We start from the raw sequence: 23,134 nt of genomic DNA on the forward strand, positions 1-23,134 counted from the left end.
AATAAATGGTGAAGATTGTTCTTATTATTAATTGTAATGGGTTCACACAGATATTTTATATTATAATAGTATCAGCTCATTCTGTGTAATTCTCATATTTTCATTAGCTTGATTGAAAACTAAGCAGTAAGCAGCACCAGACATATTGTATACTGCTGTATGAATAAACTAATTATATCATTTGGGGATTGCTTTTAAAATATCTGCTAAAAATGGGTATATGTTTTACTATTATCAATAAAATTTAACGTGACACTAAAGATTTCTGGTCATATGACCTCATACTTAGACAAATCTTGGATGCCCGTGATTCCTAGATTTGGAACACTTTCAACCCTACTGCTCTATTCTGATTCTTGACATTGGAGCACTGTGACTTGATCCATAGTTTAGAAGCTGTTTTAGGTCTAAATTTTGTCATATTTTAGTTATTGTAATGTAAAGTGATCTATAGATTTCTGGAAAGGCTTTTCTTAAATAATTTAATTAGCATTCACCTAGTAAATGTTCCTAGCTTTTATAAAATTTCCATTAAGTGCTAAAGGATAAAAGAGGCCTTTTATCCTCCTCTCAGTTGAAGAGCCGCACGTTGTGACTTGCTAATCATTCTGTGAGTTAGTTTTTAATTTGTATTCATTTTTCCTTATGTTCTTATGAATTAGCTCTTTGAGTATGTAACTATGATGCTGCTGGAGACTTTGAAAAGTTGCTCTAGATTAAATTACAGAATGTACACAGGCCTCCCTCAAATTCTTGGTAGTTGAATCTCCAGGATGTCTCCATTAGAGGAGTTTTCAGGTTTTTCAGTTCTGAAATAGAAATAATAACATTTATACCACTTGGGAAACTGAGGATTACCTGCTCTTGTCTCTTTCTGTCTAACCTTTGGGAACATGGAAAACTGATCACAGGCCATTCATTTTTCAATTTCTGTGATATACGTAAGAGAGATGGCTAGGTCAATCTGAGTTAAAGATATGCATCTATTAAACACTGCTATAACTACTTTTAACAACTAATGGGTATGCTCTAGAAGTGGAGTCAGGGTCTCCCTTGGTCAGTGATGGAGAGGAGAATAATAAATCACTAGCTCAAATAGACGTTTTGGGCCCAATAGAAGTCTCAGAACACATTAAGGAAAGTAGCTTGCCGATAACAAGCTGTGTCAAGTGAAGTGAAACTTCTTCAAGCATTCTGTCAGTTGGAACCTATTGATTTTCATAGGGACTATTAAGCCAGGTTTCCTGGAATAGGAATAGGGATATTTCTATTCAGTTTGTGACAAGTATATGTCTACAAGAGAAGAGAGGTAGCAGGGTGGAATGTTAAAATCTTGGCCTGATTTGTATGCTTTACCGTTCAAAGATCCACTTGGAAGTCTGAACATTCTTGCAGAGAACTAGTCGTTGCAGTTTGATTTGTTTTCTTCCTTGATAGAAACGCTGCTAGAATCTGTCACAATTCAGCTCACTTATCTATCCTCTCATTTTATTGATCTTTCACAGGCATTTTGTTGCCTTTTAAAAAGTAAACATAATTCAGAGGCAAGCTGATACAAGGGAAGTAGGGAGAGAGAGATTGAGAATATAGGCACTGGCCTGTGTGCTATTACCCAGAAAGAAACATACTTTGCAGTTACACCATCTACTCAAGTTATCACATTTAACCCTCTAGTACTTTCTTTTTTTAATTTTATTTGTTTTTGGCTACGTTGGGTCTTCGTTGCTGCGCACGGGCTTTCTCTAGTTGCCGTGAGCGGGGGCTACTCTTCGTTGTGGTACACGGGCTTCTCATTGCGGTGGCTTCTCTTGTTGCGGAGCATGGGCTCTAGGTGCACGGGCCTCAGTAGTTGTGGTGTGCAGGCTCTGTGGCTCACGGGCTGTAGAGCGCAGGCTCAGTAGTTGTGGTGCACAGGCTTAGTTGCTCCACGGCATGTGGGATATCCCCGGACCAGGGCTTGAACTTGTGTCCCCTGCATTGGCAGGCGATTCTTAACTACTGCACCACCAGGGAAGTCCCAACCTTCTGGTACTTTTACAAGTAGTGAGTGGTTGGATCTAAAGTGATCTTCACCCTTTATATGAAGCCTGTGGAGGCAAAAAGGAGGTGACTAGCCCAAACCAGAGGAAATCTTAGGAAGAGCTTATGTTACCATACCCTAGTAGAAGAAAGAGACTAGAAACTTCTCAGAGAACTGAGTGGGAAAGGCCTTGTAACCAAAGGAGAGGTTCTGGGCAGCAGGAAAGTTGAGAGGAGCCCAAGGAGATCAGAGTTGGGGAGTGGTGCCTGATGGACCACAACCAGGAAAGCTGAGAAGGAACACAGATCAGCCTCAAAGCAAACTTAGGATTCCTATCTTAGTGAGAAGGGGAAAAGCTATAATCTTAGTGTTAACAGGGAAAAACATTTTAACAAATTTTTATTTTTATATTTCTTTATGGTACAAAGTTGAATGATGATCAAAGCTGTGTTCATCCACACAATGTAAGAAGAGCGGAGAGAAAGAAGGCTAAGAGAAGATTAAGTCCTGAAACTCCAAAACCATTAATTTGCTGAAAGAGAGAAAATGAATGACTGTGTGCAAAGGATATTGATTAGAAGAGATCCAAATAATTTTCAGTATTGAATTAGCTTAACAACAGCTTTTTTTTTAAAGTAAGCATTTTCAAATCACCATATGCCACTCCAGCAATTTTAACAGTAAAGAAGCATAATGCTAATAAGAATGGGACCCACACTTAATTATTCAACAATATGTAGTAGCCCCTTTCATATGTTAATGCAACAGTGCCTCATGGGACTGTTTTACTTAAGGGAGTTTTAGAGAAGGGATGTTTCCCCAAAGGACACAATAGCATGGAGAATTTGAACGCAGGACTTTTGAGTCCCAAATCTGAGCCCTTTCTATTGATACCAGCTAGGTCCTGAAAGAGAAAAAGACCAAAAAAAAAACAAAAGTAAGGAATAAGCATGGCCCAGATATGGGACTGAAACTAGATGTTGCTCCTTGCTAATCTGATAAAGGATGAAAAAGCCTTTGTTGACACACAGACACAGAAGCTGAGTGCAGTTCAAGTCACACTGTGAGTGAGCAAGAGTTTCCTGTGTGCAGAGAAAACAAGCAACATATTTCTTTTCCAAGTGTTATTAAAACTTTAGTTTAATGCATCTCAGTATACAATATCCACTAACAAATGAAAGAAGAATAACGAAGGAGTGTGTAATGTACAAAACATTGCCGGGTGTGGCTCTCTTTGCCTTTTGTCTTATGCATAGGTAGGATGCAGTGATGGTCCCACATGTGGCTGTGTATATGGAGTTCCAGTTTGCTCTCTGCTCTAAGTGTCAGTATCACAGGGTACATTCAGTACATTCAAAGCTACTCATACTTATCTCTACCCCAGAAGTCTGAAAAATGTATCAAATGGATAGTTATATCTACGATGCTTTTTTCCCCACAGAATACCACACTGTCACTGGGAAGATTTTTGTTTGAAATTTTGAGATCAGAATAGTTTAGAACTGTTTTTCCATCATAGCGTCAGGACATATTTGGGTGTCATGATCAGTTTCAAAATCAAAGTGGATCCAATATTACTATCATCATCTTTTAAATTTTGACATATTTTATGAAGGGGAATGTGGATGAGTGCCACGATTTACCTACCATATTTATATCTGCAAAAAAAAAAAAAAAGAAATTTAAGTATTCTTTGCGTTCTATGATGATTAAAATTCTTCCTGAATCTGGTACCAACTGGATATCTGGGGGGAAAGGTACTTAAATTTTTCAGTCAAAGATATCTTAGGGGACTTCCCTGGTGGCGCAGTGGTTAAGAATGCACCTGCCAATGCAGGAGACACAGGTTTGAGCCCTGCTCCGGGAGGATCCCACATGCCGCGGAGCAACTCACCACAACTAGAGAAAGCCCGTGCGCAGCAACGAAGACCCAATGCAGCCAAAAATAAATAAATAAATAAATTTATAAAAAAAAAAAAAAAAAAAAAAGATATCTTAGTTTTTTACAGTTTAAGAGTCTCTTTTAGTTTAAAAGAATTTCTTTAGAGTAAATATTCAGTATAAATTCAGCTCTCTCTCAGAGCTGTTTCTCCCTCACTCTGTTCTTACCACATTGGCTTCTGGGTTCAAGGGCAGCTACGTAACACATGGGAGCATGGTCTCTACAGTGAGGATAAAGCAGCCGTGCACCACAGCCATCGCCAGATGCTTACTACATTAGAGACAGGGTTAGGCAAGGGCATTAGCAGCTATAGACAGCTGGGGAACACATCATGGGGTTGAATAATGATCAGACATTCAGAGACAGGACCAGACCAGCCCACTGCATGGATCATAGGCCCCTTTCCACTGCCCTCTCTGAGCCCTGACAGTCCTGGAAACTATCAAGAGAGGAAGCAATGGTAGGGCATTAGCATGGAATGTATGCATATCTACCCAATTAGTCGTACATGGAACTTTTATGCTCTGAGCCGTTTAATCCAGAAGAGATTTAAGGACAGGCTGTTGGGAGTGCATTGAGGAGATGCATATAACTGTAAAGAAAAAGACTTTTGAGAAGGACTGAGCTGACATGCTTTAGTTATTGATTTCTGGAAACATCTGAACCCTTCAGAAAAAATGAAGCTCTGGGTTAAGATGTTAAGATGCTTCCTCACCAAGGAAGGCAAATCCAGACTTCTACAACGAGAAACAGCTACTGCTGTCGACTTAAAAAAAATGCACAATGTGAGAGTTGTGAGTCAAGTTTTATTTGGGGCAAAATGAGGACTATAGCCTGGGAGACAGCATTTCAGATAGTTCTGAGAAACTGCTCCAAAGAGGTAGGGGGGAAGGTCAGTGTATATGTGATTTTGGTAAAGGGGGAGTACATACAATCAAGCACATATATTTTGCAGAAGGTTTCTGCTCGTCATGAGGAGCAGTGGTCACCATGAAGGATTTTAGTGCTTTTCTAGATATGAGGAGATACGAGAATTGGGCTCATAAAATCAAATCCTGAAAATATCTAACTATCTGAAGACCTGTTCTGCCAGTTTTCCCAGAGCACAGAGTTTCTCATTTCTGCTCTCCACCCTGAACTCCTTTCAGGGGGTGTTGAAAATCAGCAGCTGCAGCAGCACATGATTTAATCCTTGTAGAGGCAGATGACAAGTGCCAATTCGTTGTTGACACTGCCATGGAACAAAATCAACAAGGGAATTTTTTTTCAAACCTTAAATCATTAAGATTTCTTGTATCTCTTTCCTATTCCAGCCCCAGAGCATTATTATATCACTTTTAGGGTCATTTAAAAGCCTTTTGTGTCTACAGCCTGTTCTTTTCCTTTCTTTAAGGAAGTTTTTAGCATTTTTGAACAATATTAACAAGGGTATCTGAAAGTCTTAATTGTCTTAGAACATCAAGGAGCTAAAGCTTCTAAGAGTGTCTAGGTGTTCCCCTATTCAAAGCTATCCTCAGTAAGGGATTCAACCCCAAGATGTAACTGATGAGACTTAAATGCTAATATTTCCAGGAGTACTTTTTGGTTTTGTTATTTGATAGGTTACAAAGTCATAAGCTTCTTGAATATGTAAATTCTCAGTTTAGTATCTCATAGATGATCACTTAGTTTTAGGATCAAAGGGAGATCTCAGGGCCTTGAAAATATATGCCCCTCACTTCAAATGGTTTGGGAATTCTGCAACCGAGTCATTGCTGTCCAACTGAAAGCAATATAAAATGAGAACTAAATATTGCTGTTTTCATGCCTTCTTGGTAATTTTTAGAGTATTTTGAAAAGTACTGCCTTGACCATGTGAAAACAACTAAAAAGAACAAAAAAGAAATGATGAATTTGTTTCAGTTCTATTAGAACTTGAATGTCTATAGGACCTGGCTGATACTCAGGTCTGTAGTAACCCAGGTGTGACCCTGATGGTCAACAGTATTTAATAAACATAAGAAATGGCCTTAAAACTTTCGTGGAGCTTAACCACAGTAGTACAGCTCTCATCCCAGTCTTGAAAAAAAGGTGAAGGAAGGTGTTTAAATTTGAATGCAAATAGGCACCAATCCCCCTCTTTGATTACCATTCAGCAAGAAGATTATATTGGACATAGTTTAAGATTTTAATGAAGTTGTCTTCCACACTTTTAGGGAAAAAAAGATAAAGCTATATTTTCACGTTTATTAGGCATTTTTCCTTTCTAGGGCTGGAATACCCTCATAAATACTTGTATTTCTATACTTTGTTTTAGTTGGATTAATTTTTATGTGAAGACAGAAAATTGGAAATAGAAGACTAGAAAATATCTACCTTACTTTTACAAATTCTTTCAGGAAAGGCACTGAACATCTATCATGAGCCAGGAGATTTCGTATATATTCTCATTTAATCCTTACAACAATAACACGGTAGGGTAGCAATTATTATCCCCATCTTGTCCATGAAGAAATTGAAATAATCCTCACATAGGATAAGAGACTTTATGAAGGGCTCTAAATGGTAGGGCCAGAATTCAAATTGCATTTTTTAAAAAAGTACAACCAAGGATGTTCATTACAGAATGATTTATATTAGTAACAAAACGTAGGCAGTTGTAAGTGTCTAACCATAGGATAGCCATTAATGACACAGGGACTTCAGGAAGCTCTTTTTTACATTCTGCTTATGAACATTGGGTATTCATAAAACTTTATGGTATTTTCAGTGAACACTGTAAGAAACAAAATTGTATTTCCATATTTGAAATATATAAGGAAATATGCACAGTTTTAAAAACTGAAAGGAAATAAACCAAAATGATAATGTTACAATGGTACTCACTTTTATTTTTTATATTTTATATATTTTTTTTAAAGTGGCTGATACCTTTATAAAAATTTATATATGTGTTTATTTTCTTCCAGCCCTGGCAACATGAACATAAAAGAAAATTTGGGAGGCTAACATTATATTCATTTTTTGTAAGCACCTGATATCAATTTCTTTTTTGCATGGATTTGACCATGCAGGTATTGAAGTCACCTCATTGGGGAATATGTGAATAGGAACCCAGCAAAGCTTTTCTTTTGAACTGTCCCTTGACTGGCACAAAGACAAAGCAGAAAATTCATAGCTGCATCCCTAGAATTCTCTGCTTACCAAGGATCTCACTTCTCCTTCTGTGGGAATGCATAGTATACTCCAGTTCTCACTCTTCTGTTGTCTAATTTTCATCATTTCACTCTCATTTAATCTCCTCTGTGGTTATGTTTGATACACAGCATGTATCACACTAAAGGCCAAGTGTGCTGGTTGAAGAAGAAGCTGTGAAAGCTCTATATCCTGTGAGGAATATCAGTACCTGCTGCAGTGGATTTAGAAAGTCAGTTAACTTCACCAGAGCTTTTGTTAATTATATTTCTTGGAGCATTCCCCATTTACCCATGGGAGAGTGCAATCTTGAATAAGTGGTATAGTGACCCTTTATGGCTCACAATTTATAAATCACAAGCTATTATCTGTGTAGGCTCTAGAAGATCTGGGTACTTAGCTCTGCCTGTGAGACAGGCATTCTCCACTCCATTGGTGTTGATAACATGACAAAAATGTCATACGGATTTGAAGGGCAGGAGAAGTGACTAACCACATCTAATCTCATCTAACCAGAGCTGTTAAACCAGGGATTTTTTTCCTTTGAGCCCCCAACCTTTTGTATTCAAACACTAGTACCATCCCTCATTTATTTATTCAATAAATTTATATACCAGGTGTTGGTAAATAACGCTGGCGGTACTAATGTGTAAAAAATGGACAAGCCCTTGCTGTCATAGAGCTTATGTTCTGGTGGAAGAAACAAATAATGAATTTGTAACTAAATGGTAACATAGATTTGTGTAAATTTTATAAAGGGATTAGAGTGGTGATTATGTGTTTAGCTACCTTTGATGCAGTGACCTGGGAAGGCCTCTCATTTGTTTTCTGAGTGAAGTGAGAAGGTCTAGTGGAAGAGGGCGTGGCAAGTGTGAAGGCCTTGGAGCTTGGTCTGGGAGTTGAGTGGCCTGTATATATAGAGAAAAATGACATTAGCTCAAAAGGGTAAGGCCACCCCATCCTGAGTTTTAAGGCCTTGGTAAAGAGTTTGCATTTACTCTTAGAACAATGGGATGCCAACATTTAAGTTGGAGAGTGACAGGATCTGATTTACATCTTAAAGATATCACTTTGTCTGCTGTGTGCAGAGGGAATGATTGCAAAGACTAAGAATCAAAGCAGGGAGACTAGTTAGGAAGTATTAAAATACTTTTGCAGCCTTTAGAGTAAGTCAGACCAAAATGGTGACATGGTATAATTAATTTCACGTGAAGAAGGGAGTGATCAAATATATCGAATGCTGCTGACAGAGTAAGATAAGATCAGAAAAGTAGTTAGTCTCCTCCAAGGAGACCACTGATTTCTTCTATAAAAGCAGTTTTGGAGGAGTTCTTGGGGTGATGCCAGATTGAATTTCACTGACAAATATATGGGGAAAGGGAGGAGGAAGTGGAGAAAATGCAGAGGCAGCTCTGGAGAGGTTTTCTGCTAAGGGGAGCAGAGCTACGCTTTGGAAGCAGGAAGAGGGGTGAGGGACTGAAGGGTGAGATCTTTTTAAAGATAAGAGATATTAAATGAAGGTTACCCCCATATATTCTTAATGCCAGGGAGAGATACAGAGATGAAAGAAATAGGAGAGAGAGGTGTATAAAATCTAATGTCCTTTCTACTTTATATATCATGTTCTCTTCCCTTTTCTCTCTCCCTCTGATAAGCCAAACCTGTTTCTAGAGAAAGTCTGGCATCAGCCAGATCTTTTGTATAAACTTTGTTCAGCTTGTTATCTATCCTAGGAATATTTTAAGCCTCCTTCATTCACTGTCAAGTAAAAGACTGTTCCCCATGAAAGAATTTCTAGCATCTGTGAGCAGGAAGTCTTATACTTTAGACTCTAAGAATGAAGGAGGAGAGGTTACCTCCTTTGGAAGAGCTGCTGTCTTCTGAACCTACCTGATTTACAGAGGTTTCAGGTTCTGAAAGACAAGTGTTTTTCTTTCTGGGTTGAGCTTCTGAGAGCCATTTTTGTCTTCTTAAATTCGATTCCAATCCTTGGAAAGCTCTACTTTTCCCCTTTTTGCCTCCCAGATGTTTTAGAGTCTGCAGAGAGTAGGAAGTGGCTATTACGGAACTACCAAAGAATACTTTTGCACAATTTTCAAAGCCAAGCTTATCTGAGTGAAATGCTTATTAGTCTTCTCATACTGGTCAGAACCATATTGGCATTATACTAGTCTTGTTAAATGTAAAACAGAATACTGGTTTCTCTACAGTTTACTTTTTCTGTCGGTCCCACCCCACCATGTCTATTGCTCATCACTGCCTCCACCTCTGAACCGTCACCTCCTCTGCGTAGCTGCCCCTACCGTTCTCCTCTCCATTGAGTCCAAAGTCACACGGAAATACCTGGGAGAAGAACATTCAAGACAAAGAACTATCAAGTACAAAGTGGAAAGGCTCAGAAGTGGAAATGATCTTGGCTTCTGGAAAGATCAATTCAATGATCAGTGAGCTGTAGTAAAAGGGGATGAATGGTAGGTGAGTTCAGTACAATGGACAGGGACACGATATTATTAGCATCTTTCTCAACCTGTTTATTCACCATCTCAGTAAATGGCAATATTATTCTACCCATTTCTCAGGTGGAAAAACAAGCAGTCAACCTTTGCATTTCTCTTTCTCTTATACCCCATAACCAGTCCATCTTCAAATACTGTTGGTTCTTAAAAAAATGTTCATCTACTTCTCACTCACCTCCTTCATCACTAGCACCTGGGTCTAAGTAAGTCACCATCAACTCTCACCTGGATAACTGCCATAACTTCTTATTGAGTCTCTCTGATTTAACTCTTCCAATTATCCTCCCATCCTCATCCCTACAAGAGTCAGAGTATCCGTTTTTTGTTTTTTGGGTTTTTTTTTTCGGTTTCACTGCTTGGCCCTGTGGGATCTTAGTTCCCCAACCAGGGATTGAATCCGGGCCCTCAGCAGTGAGAGCGCAGAGTCCTAACCATTGGACCGCCAGGGAATTCCCAAGCGTGAGAGTATCCCTTTAAAAATTAACTGAAGTCATGTCATTCCTCTCTCAAAATCTTCCAAATGTGTCTGACCTCTCTGATACAAAAATATCAAGTCCTTACCATGTTCAACCTGGCTTCTGGCCATTAGGAGACTCTGTCATCATCTACTGTTTTCCTCCTCTGTCACTTTCCTCTGGCTAAACTGGCCTCTTTGTTGGAGGCATAAGGGAGGAGAAATGGTTTGGACATAGCAATGACTAGCAAAAAGGACACCCTGTCCTCCTTCCAGGCCCTATGGTACCTTTCCTACTGGCATGAAAACAAGTCACCACTTGGGAAGACCCTAAAGAAAGTAAGGTAGTCATGAGATGCCCAGGTTTCTGTTAGGTCAAGAAGATAAAGGAATAATCAGACTTGGCTAAAATTGTGTAGTTGTTGGAGATATTAGACTCAGATAGGAAAACCTCAGTATTTTTCTCAGTGTCCCACATTTGATTTTTGCATTTTCAAATAGCAGTTCCTAGCTTTCAAATCCTTGTAGGCTAAAACTGTCATTCTTGAATTTAACAAAGCTCCAGTTGTCAAGTCTTTTCACCACACATGTTAGTGCCAGCATGTACTTGTTGATATGTCAGAAAACAGGATGCTAAATTAAGCAGAAGCTATGCAGAAAAGAATTGTGAAAATTTAAAGGTATTTGTCTGCTTATTTACCCATTAATAATTTACGTTTTGCCTCTTTCCACAAAGGATTTGAGGAGCACAGTTCTGTACTTCACATCATGTTCTTTGGTCATTGTTAAAACCAAAAATGAGCCTAAGAAGCCAGAGAAATAGCAGAGAGACAAAATAAGACTTATGGTCTCAATCTCTGCAAAGAAAATGAGTTCTTTTTTTTTTTTTTCACCGTACCTCAAGGCATGCAGAGCTTACCCAACCAGGGATCGAACCCTTGCCCCCTGCAGTGGAAGCATGGAGTCTTAACCACTAGACCACCAGGGAGTCCCCCTGCAAAGAAAATGAGATGAAGCTGAGCATTTTATGTGGAAATGCTGCTTTACTTGTCTGAATCCTGGAAGAAGTACAGCAGTAGTCTCTACTCATTTAGGTCACCCCAACTTGCCAAGAGTATTTGAAGTTTCAGAGTCCACACAGATCTAGACCACATCTGAGATAGCCAAGAGGATCAAGACCACCAGAAATCTGGTGCTGTAGTCCCTCTCCTTTTCTCCAATTCATTCACCACCTCTGTCTCTATCCATCATTCTCACATGCAGAAACTGGTTTTCCTTTTTCTTCCCCCTTAATTCCTCATTACTTTCTTCTCACATATTTTTCAATTCTTCCTGCTTTTCTTCCCTCAACCTTTCCAGTCCCAGCACAGGAGTATATTTGCTGTGTATCTCAATGAAGGGCCCACATTTCATCAACTTTATTCCAATGGTGAGCTTTTTTCTCTGATGTTACTCTAAAATTATACCTCTTATCCATTTCTCTTTCTCCCCTCATGGAGGCAGACAGCAAAGTTGGGATTTCTTTCAATATTAAGGAATCTTGATTTCCGTGGAGGTTTAAAACTGTACAAATCTGTATAATCACTCTTATTAAATTATTCAGTTTTTTTCTTAAATGATTTTATGAGGATGAAAGGATGTATTTCTTTGAATATTTAGGGCATTTCAAATAGGGGAGCTAAAATAAGGCTTTACAGAAAAAGCCCACATGTCCAAGCCATTTTATGATTATCCATTTCATATTGGCAACTAGAACAATGGCACAAAGAATGTAAGTGGGACACAAAGCTCTTTCTGATGGGCAGTAAAATACAGCAAATTAGAAAAGCAGAACTGTGGTCCCACTGCTGTCGATCTGGTTTTCCTGTGACAGATAAAAACTCAAGAGTGAACCGTGATTGGACAAAACTCTTATGGGCCTTCTTAGATTCCTTCCACCTGCCTGTCTTCCAGACCAGGGAGGGCTGGATTGCCTGCTGGCCAATTCATGCAACTAAGCCAACCCAGACACACACCTTAAGTTTCTGGCTCTTCCGCCACTTCTAGATTTGAATGAGATATGATATCTGATGAGGAGGGATATGGCATTACAAGTGACTGCCAAAAAGACTGCATATGCAACCCAGAGGTATGAAAAAGTTAACACCACAGGGCCAAAATTCACCAGTGGGAAACAGGAGGAGGTTCCTGGGCAGGTAAATTCCCTCTCTTTCTGCCTTCCCATGAACTTCTTCAAGGCATGGTGACCTTGTATAGCTCCTCTGGGGAAGTACTGTGTGCCAGTTGGATACAACTACCCATGTGACCTGCTGTGTCTTTACAGCTCAATGTAGCCAGTGGGCTTACTGCACTGTGTCACCTCTTACCTTGCTGCATTTCCCTTTTTCCTCATTCTCACTGCATTGGGTTTGCACATTCCAAATAAAATACCTGAATGTTAATCCTCGCCTTACATTAGTTTTCTGGGAAACCTAAGTTAGAATGTTAGTAATGTGTATTTTTATAATTGAAAATTGTTAGTAATTAAAAACTACCATTCTTCAAGTTATTTTGTACATAGTGAAGGTGTATTTTATGGATTTCAATATTGTTGTAATGTTGACTTGTTAAAGCCATCTGTTCGTGCTTCTGAAGATGCTAATTATAGTAGCTCTTGAAGCTAATTTCAAGTGGCGATAATGACTGTTCAGGTAGCTGCCCATTGACTCCTGTGGCTTGCTTAACAGTTATTTTCTAGGAAAACAACACTTATTCTGAATGGCAGTGCCAGTGCTCAGACCCTATCCTGACCTACCCAGGTAATTGGAAGGGGAAGTCAGAAGTAGGAAGGAAACAATAGCTCCTGGAACTAGAGAAATATTGAGAAGATATCAGATGAAATGGCTGTCAAGACGCACACCAGTGTGACCTCCAAAACATGACACCTTTGGAGGAACCACCCCCAAAGTCCAGCTGCCTAGGAACCTCTAGACTTTGTTTCAAAAAGATGACAAATGATACTCAGCTAATCTCTCTGGGAAGGATTTTCTGACCTCAGCCTTGTCTTGTCCTTGGCTTCTCAGTCATTTATCTGCCTGCTTTTTTGTCCACTTCTCCCTCTCAACTTTACCCCCTGCTGGTTTCCTTGGTTGTCATTACTTTGGCTTCTAGTCCAGATTTTGTCACTCAGTTTACTCTCTGTGGATTGATGGTTTTTTGTGTTTTTTTTTGCGGTACGCGGGCCTCTCACTGCTGTGGCTTCTCCTGTTGCAGAGCACAGGCTCCTGACGCGCAGGCTTAGCGGCCACGGCTCACGGGCCCAGCCGCTCCGCGGCACATGGGATCCTCCCGCACCGGGGCACGAACCCGTGTCCCCTACATTGGCAGGCGGACTCCCAACCACTGCGCCACCAGGGAAGCCCGATTGATGGTTTTTAATACCCCATTTTTCTCTAACTTCCTTCTTCTTCAATTCTTCTCAGGCTCCACTTAAGTCATGACCTGCCTTCAACCTGGGCTTCAGCATTCAGAGCAGGAAGGAGACTGCATTCACATTTTTCTTTCATTTAAATTATTACTACAGTTTTGTTCTTTTTTTTTTTTTAAAGGAGATGTTGAGGGTAGGAGTTTATTAATTAATTTATTTATTTTTGGCTGTGTTGGGTCTTTGTTTCTGTGTGAGGGCTTTCTCTGGTTGTGGTGAGCAGGGGCCACTCTTCATCACGGTGCATGGGCCTCTCACTGTCGCGGCCTCTCTTGTTGTGGAGCACAGGCTCCAGACACACAGGCTCAGTAGTTGTGGCTCACAGGCCTAGTTGCTCCGCGGCATGTGGTATCCTCCCAGACCAGGGCTCGAACCCATGTCCCCTGCATTAACAGGCAGATTCTCAACCACTGCGCCACCAGGGATGCCCCCACAGTTTTGTTTTTTTCTTTCTATTTTCTGTTTTCAAATGTTAAGTTTTCTGGAGTAGTGGTTCCCAAACTTTCGGGCTTCAGGAGCCCTTTTTACTCTCCAACTTACTGAGAATCCCAAATAGCTATACACATTTAATATATTAGAGATGAAAGAATCTCGATATTATAGAGCAGGGGTCCCCAACCTCACGGCCGCAGACCAGTACCTGTCTGCGGCCTGTTAGGAATGGGGCCGCACAGCAGGAGGTGAGCGGCGGGTGAGCGAGACAAGTTTCACGTGCCGCTCCTCATCGTTCGCATTACCACCTGAACCATCTGCCACTTCCCCACTCCCACATCCGTGGAAAAATTTTCTTCCACGAATCCAGTCCCTGGTGCCAAAAAGGTTGGGGACCGCTGTAATAGAGATTAAAGAATTTTTAAGTATTTATTAATTAAGTAAAACTATAACAGTAATAAACCCAGTATGTTTTAACATAAATAACATTTTTAATGAAAAGTAACTATTTTCCAAAATAAAAAAGTACTTAGAAGAGTGGCATTGTTTTGTAAATCTCTTTATTATCTGGCTTAATAGAAGAAAGTTGGATTCTCATCTGCTTCTGCATTCAATATGTTGTTTTGTTTCAAGTATGGGAAAAACTCTAGCCTTACCCAGATGTGCAGCTAGAGAAGGGAGAACCTCGTACATACCCTGAGTGAGTCTTAGGGACCCGGAACGTCCTCTGATCACACTTTGAGAACCACTGATCTGGAGTATAGTGGGAAAATAATTACCCTTTTCAAAATTACCTTTAAAGAAAAATTAATTCTGAATTAAAAATAAATAACTACATTAAAAGATTGCTAGTCCAAATAATCTAGTATGTTATGAATATTTCCAGAGTTTAGATAACTTTCAAAGAAATAATGTTTGAAGGCATCCCAATAATTAATGTGTGACATAACATGATAAAAAATAAATTTGCTTAAAATTCATATTTGTATTAAAAAGTTTTTCTTTACTGTCATATGAAAAAATTAAAGGATCTCTCTGACACTTATTTTATATGGATCAAAAACATACAAAAACAAGGTGGGGACTTCACTGGTGGCTCAGTGGTTAAGAATCCGCTTGCCAATGCATGGGACACGGGTTCGATCCCTGGTCTGGGAAGATGCCACATGCTGCGGAGCAACTAAGCCCGTGCGCCACAACTACTGAGCCTGGGCTCTAGAGCCCACGAACCACAACTACTGGAGCCCAGGTGCTTAGAGCCCATGCTCTGCAACAAGAGAATCCACCACAATGAGAAGCCCGCGCTCTGCAACAAAGAGTAGCCCCTGCTCGCAGCAACTAGAGAAAGCCCGCACACAGCAACAAAGACCCAACGCAGCCAAAAATAAATAAATAAATAAATATTTGGAAAAAAAAACAGGGGGGAAATCCTTATATTACATAAACGCTAAATGTGTAGTGAAAAAAATAGGTTTGAATATTAACAAATCTTAATTTAGAGACACCTATGTCCTTAAAATTTTTTTAAGCATCATGCAGTAATGAAAAATATATTTATTTTGTATTAGTGAGTAACTCCTTATTGTCCTGTGGAAGAGAAGATTGTGATAAAAAATAATCAGTATTCACTAATTTGTATGGAAACACAAAAGACCCCGAATAGCCAAAGCAATCTTGAGAAAGAAAAACGGAGCTGGAGGAATCAGGCTCCCTGACTTCAGACTATACTACAAAGCTACAGTAATCAAGACAGTATGGTACTGGCACAAAAACTAAAATATAGATCAATGGAACCGGATAGAAAGCTCAGAGATAAACCCACGCACATATGGTCACCTTAGTTTTGACAAAGGAGGCAAGAATATACAATGGAGAAAAGACAGCCTCTTCAATAAATGGTGCTGGGAAAACTGGGCAGCTACCTGTAACACTCCCTAACACCATACACAAAAATAATCTCAAAATGGATTAAAGACCTAAATGTAAGGCCAGACACTATCAAACTCTGAGAAGAAAACATAGGCAGAACACTCTATGACATAAATCACAGCAGGATCCTTTTTGACCCACCTCCTAGGGAAATGAAAATAAAAACAAAAATATACAAAGGGGACCTAATGAAACTAAAAAGCTTTTGCACAGCAAAGGAAACCATAAACAAGACCAAAAGACAACTCTCAGAATGGGAGAAAATATTTGCAAATGAAGCAACTGACAAAGGATTAATCTCCAAAATTTATAAGCAGCTCATGCAGCTCAATATCAAAAAAACAAATGACCCAATCCAAAAATGGGCAGAAGACCTAAATAGTTCTCCAAAGAAGATATACAGATTGCCAACAAACACATGAAAGAATGCTCAACATCATTAATCATTAGGGAAATGCAAATCAAAACTACATTGCAATATCATCTCACACCAGTCAGAATGGCCATCATCAAAAAATCTACAAACAATAAATGCTGGAGAGGGTGTGGAGAAAAGGGAACCCCCTTGCACTGTTGGTGGGAATGTAAATTGGTGTAGCCACTATGGAGAACAGTATGGAGGTTCCTTAAAATACTAAAAATAGAACTACCGTATGACCCAGCAATCCCACTACTAGGCATATACCCTGAGAAAACCAGAATTTAAAGGGTCATGTACCACAATGTTCAGTGCAGCTCTATTTACAGTAGCCAGGACATGGAAGCAACCTAAGTGTCCATCGACAGATGAATGGATAAAGAAGATGTGGCACATACATACAATGGAATATTACTCAGCCATAAAAAGAAACGAAATTGAGTTATTTGTAGTGAGATGGATGGACCTAGAGTCTGTCATACAGAGTCAAGTAAGTCAGAAAGAGAAAAACAAATACTGTATGCTAACACATATATATGGAATCTAAAAAAAAAGGTCATGAAGAACCTAGGGGCAAGACAGGAATAAAGACACAGACCTACTAGAGAATGGACTTGAGGATGCGGGGAGGGGGAAGGATAAGCTGGGACAAAGTGAGAGAGTGGCATGGACATATATACACTACCAAATATAAAATAGATAGCTAGTGGGAAGGAGCCGCATAGCACAGGGAGACCAGCTCGGTGCTTTGTGACCACCTACAGGGGTGGGATAGGGAGGGTGGGAGAGAGGGAGATGCAGAAGGGAAGAGATATGGGGATATATGTACATGTATAGCTGATACACTTTGTTATAAAGCAGAAACTAACACACCATTGTAAAGCAATTATACTCCAATAAAAAGGTTTAAAAAAATCTGTATTCACTGAATGATTCCTCTTATATGAGGCATCTAAAATAGACTCATACAAGTAGAGAGTAGGATTGTGCTTCCTAAGGGATAGGTGGAGGGGGAGATGGAGAGTTGTTGTTCAATGGGTATCACGTTACAGTTATACAAAATGAGTAAGTTCCAGAGATCTACTGTACAACATAATGCCCAGAGTTAATAATAAGGTATTGTTCACTTAAAAATTTGTTGAGGGTAGATTTCACATTAAGTGTGCTTACCCCCCGCCACACACACACACCACATACACACACACACAGCAAAGGGACACAGGAAACTTTTGGAGGTGATGGATATGTTTATTACCTTGATTGTGGTGATGGTAACATGAATCTATACCTGTGTCCAAACTCACCACATTGTATACATGAATTACGTGTGGTTTTTTGTATACCAATTATACCTTAGCAAAGCTAGAAAAAAATTTTAAATTTTTAAAATAATTTAAAAATTATCATCTGTATCCAAATTTTCCTCAACAGCATCTACAGAAGTGAAATGGAGTGTGAACCAAGAACTCTTTGGAAGAGATCTGTCAGTGTCATCTGCCTGTTTTAGCAATGCCCCTCTTTCTCAGAGCTCTCCCTTTTGGTACAAGTAGAATGACTCTTGCTCAATAGCAAATTTTCATGAAGTATGTGATTTTTTAACTAGATAAAAGAACTTTTATAGCGTTTTCCTCTAATACTACATTACCCACCGACCATGCTGTCAATATCCCATGTGTTGGGCTGTCTGATATCACTGAGTGGCCATCAGCAGCCCATATATCACACTAGCATCACCTGTGCGCACTTTAACAAGTCCTTTTTCATTTTATATTAACACTAGTGTGACTTTTTTGTTTTTTAAATAAATTTATTTATTTATGGCTGCATTGGGTCTTCATTGCTGCGCACGGGCTTTCTCTAGTTATGACGAGCAGGGGCTACTCTTCGTTGCAGTGCGCGGGCTTCTCATTGCAGTGGCTTCTCTTGTTGCGGAGCACAGGCTCTCGGCACGCAGGCTTCAGTAGTTGTGGCACCTGGGCTTGGTTGCTTCTCAACTTGTGGGATCTTACTGGACCAGGGATCGAACCTGTGTCCCCTGCATTGGCAGGTGGATTCTTAACTACAGCGCCACCTGGGAAGTCCAATAGCATGACTTTTAATCGCTAATAATTTCAAAGTCTTTTAGAGTTAGCCCACTGTTTGAATGATAGCTGTATTTTGACTCACAGAAAAATGATCTTCCACTGAACAATGGAATTTTTAAAACAAAACTTGTTTACAACTTACATTCTTCTATCTTCTTTTTTTTTTTTTTTTTTTTTCTTTTTTTTTTTTGCAGTACATGGGCCTCTCACTGTTGTGGCCTCTCCCGTTGCAGAGCACAGGCTCCAGACGCGCAGGCTCGGCGGCCATGGCTCACGGGCCCAGCCGCTCCGCGGCATGTGGGATCCTCCCGGATCGGGGCACGAACCCGTGTCCCCTGCATCGGCAGGCGGACCCCCAACCACTGCGCCACCAGGGAAGCCCTCTTCTATCTTCTTATGGCATCTTCTAGAGGAGTCTTATGCCCCAAATTAGATTTTAATCTTCCTTTGAAAAAGATGATATTTTGTTTGTTTTTTCATATGCCCAGCATTGTTTAACATGAGGCTGAGCACATTAAAAACTACATTAGGGCTTCCCTGGTGGCGGAATGGTTGAGAGTCCACCTGCCGATGCAGGGGACATGGGTTCATGCCCCGGTCCGGGAAGATCCCACATGCTGCGGAGCGGCTGGGCCCGTGAGCCATGGCCACTGAGCCTGCGCGTCTGGAGGCTGTGCTCCGCAACGGGAGAGGCCACAGCAGTGAGAGGCCAGTGTACCGCAAAAAAAAAAAAAAAACTACATTAGACCCTTGCTATGTACTATACATTCATTACATATACATTCAAGAGAGATCCTTGACTCCCCAGTTCCATGGAACACATTTTATCTTTTTTAAATAGATCAGATTTCTAGGCTTCCCTCTGCCTCAGACATTTAGAGAATATGATGAATGTTGTAGATCCTCTTCCTTCCCAGAAAACACATAGATCTGAGGAACTGCTTTATCCAAATCTCTACTCCAGGCTTTCATATTGAGTCATCATTTCCTTAGACCCCTTTATTTTCCTTCAGCTTACATCACTGATAGCATCACGCAACTCCAGATAACTTAAGTAGAAAAGGAGATTCAGTAGCTCACATAATAAGACAGCTCAAAGGGCAAACTAGCTTATGCAAAACTGAATCCAGTGGATTACATGGTCGGCGGTACTCATTCTTCATCTCTAGCAATGTTTTTTTTCTGTGTTGGCTCCATTTTCAGTGAAGTGATCTCCATATGGTATCAAAAATGGTCCCTGGTAGTGGCAGACTCTATACTCTTGCTCTCACAATTTCAGAGGAAAAGAGAATACCTCTTTCTTAATTATATGAGCAATATTTGGGGGGAGGACCCAGATTGTAATGACTTGGATCTGGTGGATATCCCAGACTCAAGTCACTTTGGCCGGAGAAGAGAGTAATCTGATTGGTTAGGCTGGGTTATGTGCTCACTTCTGTGGGAAAAAGGCAGGCGAAGTGATTGACAGCTCTAATGGGTTTGGGTCAAGGATTCAAAAAAGAAAGGAAGAGGAGGAGGAATAGGTTGAGATGTAGTTGTGCCTTAGTGGTGATAGCGATAATTTTTGATAGCAAAGGGGCCACACAAGCGGTCTGACAAGTTGTGACCTATATTTGTAACTAGTTCTCTTTATGTCTGAAACAGAGAGGAAAGACATGCAGCTGGACAAAAAAGGGAGGAAGGCAACACTTAGAAATTAACCTCTGCCATTGACCTGATTCATCTAGGTGGTTATTGCTGTTTCTGAGTCTCTGCTACAATGAAGATATTTCTAAGGTGGGAGTATCTTTCAGTTTCTCTCATTTTGCCTTTTAGGTGGACAAAAAAATCGTAAGAACTGAGATAGGAGTTCTTCTTCGCCTCTCACATCCAAACATTGTAAGTGGTTTTTAGCCTGTTATTTCAAATAATCTCCAGTGTTACAGGATGAGATTTTTGTTCGTTACTGTCCATTCTGATGATGAGAAAGGGATTCTTCCACCTCCAGTAAGTAGCCACCTTGGCCTAGCTCTTGTCCTTATCTGATCCCATTTTTCAATTCTTTTTAACTGAATAAATCTTAAGAATAATACCCCTTGAAAGAGTTGCAAAATGGGCAGATCAGCAATATATACCATTGATGTTTTCATGCATAAGAGGATAACTAAAATTGGAGAGTTTTTTTCCCTTTAATAAGACACTGGCTTTTTTCCTTTTGTGGGCCTATCTTATTAATATGCCATTGCTGAAAACGCCTGTGAAGAAAATGCATTGCTTTCCATAGTCATTTCACTCTCCTATGAGAGAGTATTTGCTTCAGAGACAATGTGAAGATTCAAATAAATAATGTACTTGAATGGGGAAAATAAAACGTCCTCCCAAGCTCTGCTCTAGGCTATGTCCAGACAAAGGCACTGAGGGAAAGAAGGACTGGGGAAAAGCTTTCTTGAGCCAGTGAAGTGAAAAGAACAAAATCATTTTCCAGACCATAACTTGTTTCTATAAATTGAGTCACTTACTTAAAATATTTTACTCATTTCTCTGAGAAAGTTGTGGTGTTCCTGAGGATGACCTGCAATGCTTAGGCTCAAGGCAAAGTGCTTAAAACTTGTATATTAGTTAGCAATGCACTCAGCTGTAAATAACAGAAAACTTGAATATGGTGGTCTAAACAAATATTTTTCTTATGTTTTAAGAAATCAGAAGGCAGGCAGTTTTTAACACTCATTCACTTCCTCAGTGATGCCATCCAGGACCCAGACACCTTCCATCCATTGGTTTGCCCATCTTCAGTGCACTGGCTTTCACCTTCATGCTTTTCCCTCATGGTCCTAAAATGGCTGTTCCACAGTGTTCACAAGTCTTCAGGTCTATATTCAAGACAGAAAGTAGTGGAAAGGCTTAACGAGCAGAGTCTGATGAGAAGCGTAAAGGCTTTTTCCAGCATTTCCAGCTGCAGTAGAATTCTTTTCAGTTTGTGGCCACAAGATGTGGTCACAAGATCACCCTAAACTGCATGGAGACTGAAAAATTAGGGAGTAGGGTTATCATGAGTGGCCTAGACCAAACATAATCCATAATTTAAGGCTAGGTACCTTGCTTCCCTAAACAAATCAGGGTTCTGTTTGCAGTAAAGTAGGGGGAGAAGGGCTTTGGGTAAGCAATTAACAAAATTTACCATATATAATCACTTAATCCGTCTTATTTCTTTCAAAGAGAAGTCAATATGGAATTTTCCTCAAATATAGATCAGTCCTGGTCACTAGATTCTCAGAAGGAAAATATCCAAAATTGGATAGATTATCTGAATGTGATGAAAACCCTGTTATGGTCAATCAAATCACTATCACTGAGTATCCTTTCATCTACCAGCAACTTTTTAGCTGTTAAAGGGATTCCCTTTCCCTACAGACAGACTTTAACCTGGTCCTGTTCTGTCTCAGACCCCTAATTGAAGTCCCTTTCTAGGAGAAAGAGGCATTTGCATCTCTACCAACCATGATGCTTTCAAATGGTTTAGGAAGTTTTGTTTGCTTCTGGTTTTTTTCGTTTGTTTTTTGTTTTTTTTTAAATTCTGTTGAAATGCAGAAATTGGGATGATTTGGCAAAATTTAAGAAGCATTTCTAGGGCAGGTATCTTTCAACTATCAAGATGAAAAATATAAAAACTCAAAAGGACCTTTGAAGAAATTAGGTAACTGATAAAAACAACCAGAGAGTGACAAATGACTGCCTGGTACTAGAATAAGGAAGCTTTTTTAACCATGATCCAACATATTGCTATTACAGAGAGTGCTGTTGTAGCCATAATTTTAACTATTTCCTAGAAACTTAAAAATAAAGAATTTGTGATTTTTTTTTTATATCTTTTCCCAGATAAAACTTAAAGAGATATTTGAAACCCCTACAGAAATCAGTCTGGTCCTAGAACTCGTCACAGGGGGAGAGCTGTTTGACAGGTGAGTAGGTCCTGGCAATGTAACCACAGTAAGGTTTTGCTTCCAGTCACCAAAAATAACCAAAAGGAAATTTCTCCTGAAATTTTTCATAATGACATATTACACCAGTTGATAACTTCTACTAAAATAAATCTTAAAAGGAGTGTAGGGGCTTCCCTGGTGGCGCAGTGGTTGAGAGTCCACCTGCCGATGCAGGGGACACGGGTTCATGCCCAGGTCTGGGAAGATCCCTCATGCTGCAGAGCGGCTAGGCCCTTGAGCCATGGCCGCTGAGCCTGCGCGTCCAGAGCCTGTGCTCTGCAACGGAAGAGGCCACAATAGTGAGAGGCCCGCGTACCGCAAAAAAAAAAAAAAAAGAGTGTAGAATGGAAAGAGTGTGATATTTGATAAGATGTGGGTAGACTAAAATTTGGGATGCTTAGTGAACAAAAATAGAAACATTGTACTATTTACTTCTGCAAACATTTACTTCTAGATAGAAAGCAGAATTTCTAAAGTCATACTAAATCTAAACTAAATAGTAAGATTTATGAGAATATTTTGTGAGAAAATGTTCAATAAGAATTATAGAAAGTTAAACATGTATTATAATAGTATTCTTTATTATGATCCAAAAGCCATAAAAATCAATTATTTCCAAATGATTGTTTCTAGGCCTACTTTCTTTGTTAGGCTGTGTAAAGAGTTCCAAGTTGCAGAGAAAAACATGTTCTGTTATATCCAATTATAGCCAATTTTAGTTGTCTGTTCATATGTTCATCACT

The 23,134-nt window shown here is 39.7% G+C and overlaps 1 protein-coding gene across 1 annotated transcript in view; it reads left to right on the forward strand.

Annotated features, from left to right (window-relative positions):
• CAMK4 (calcium/calmodulin dependent protein kinase IV) overlaps positions 1–23,134 on the forward strand; it is a 216,223-nt gene that overhangs the window by 117,929 nt on the left and 75,160 nt on the right. The window contains exons 3-4 of the mRNA XM_065875298.1: positions 20,248–20,310; positions 22,288–22,370. Of these exons, the coding sequence (XP_065731370.1) occupies positions 20,248–20,310; positions 22,288–22,370 (146 nt within the window). The remainder of the gene's footprint in view (positions 1–20,247; positions 20,311–22,287; positions 22,371–23,134) is intronic.

Source organism: Phocoena phocoena, chromosome 3 (assembly GCF_963924675.1).
Source record: "Phocoena phocoena chromosome 3, mPhoPho1.1, whole genome shotgun sequence".
NCBI classification, from domain to species: Eukaryota; Metazoa; Chordata; class Mammalia; order Artiodactyla; family Phocoenidae; genus Phocoena; species Phocoena phocoena.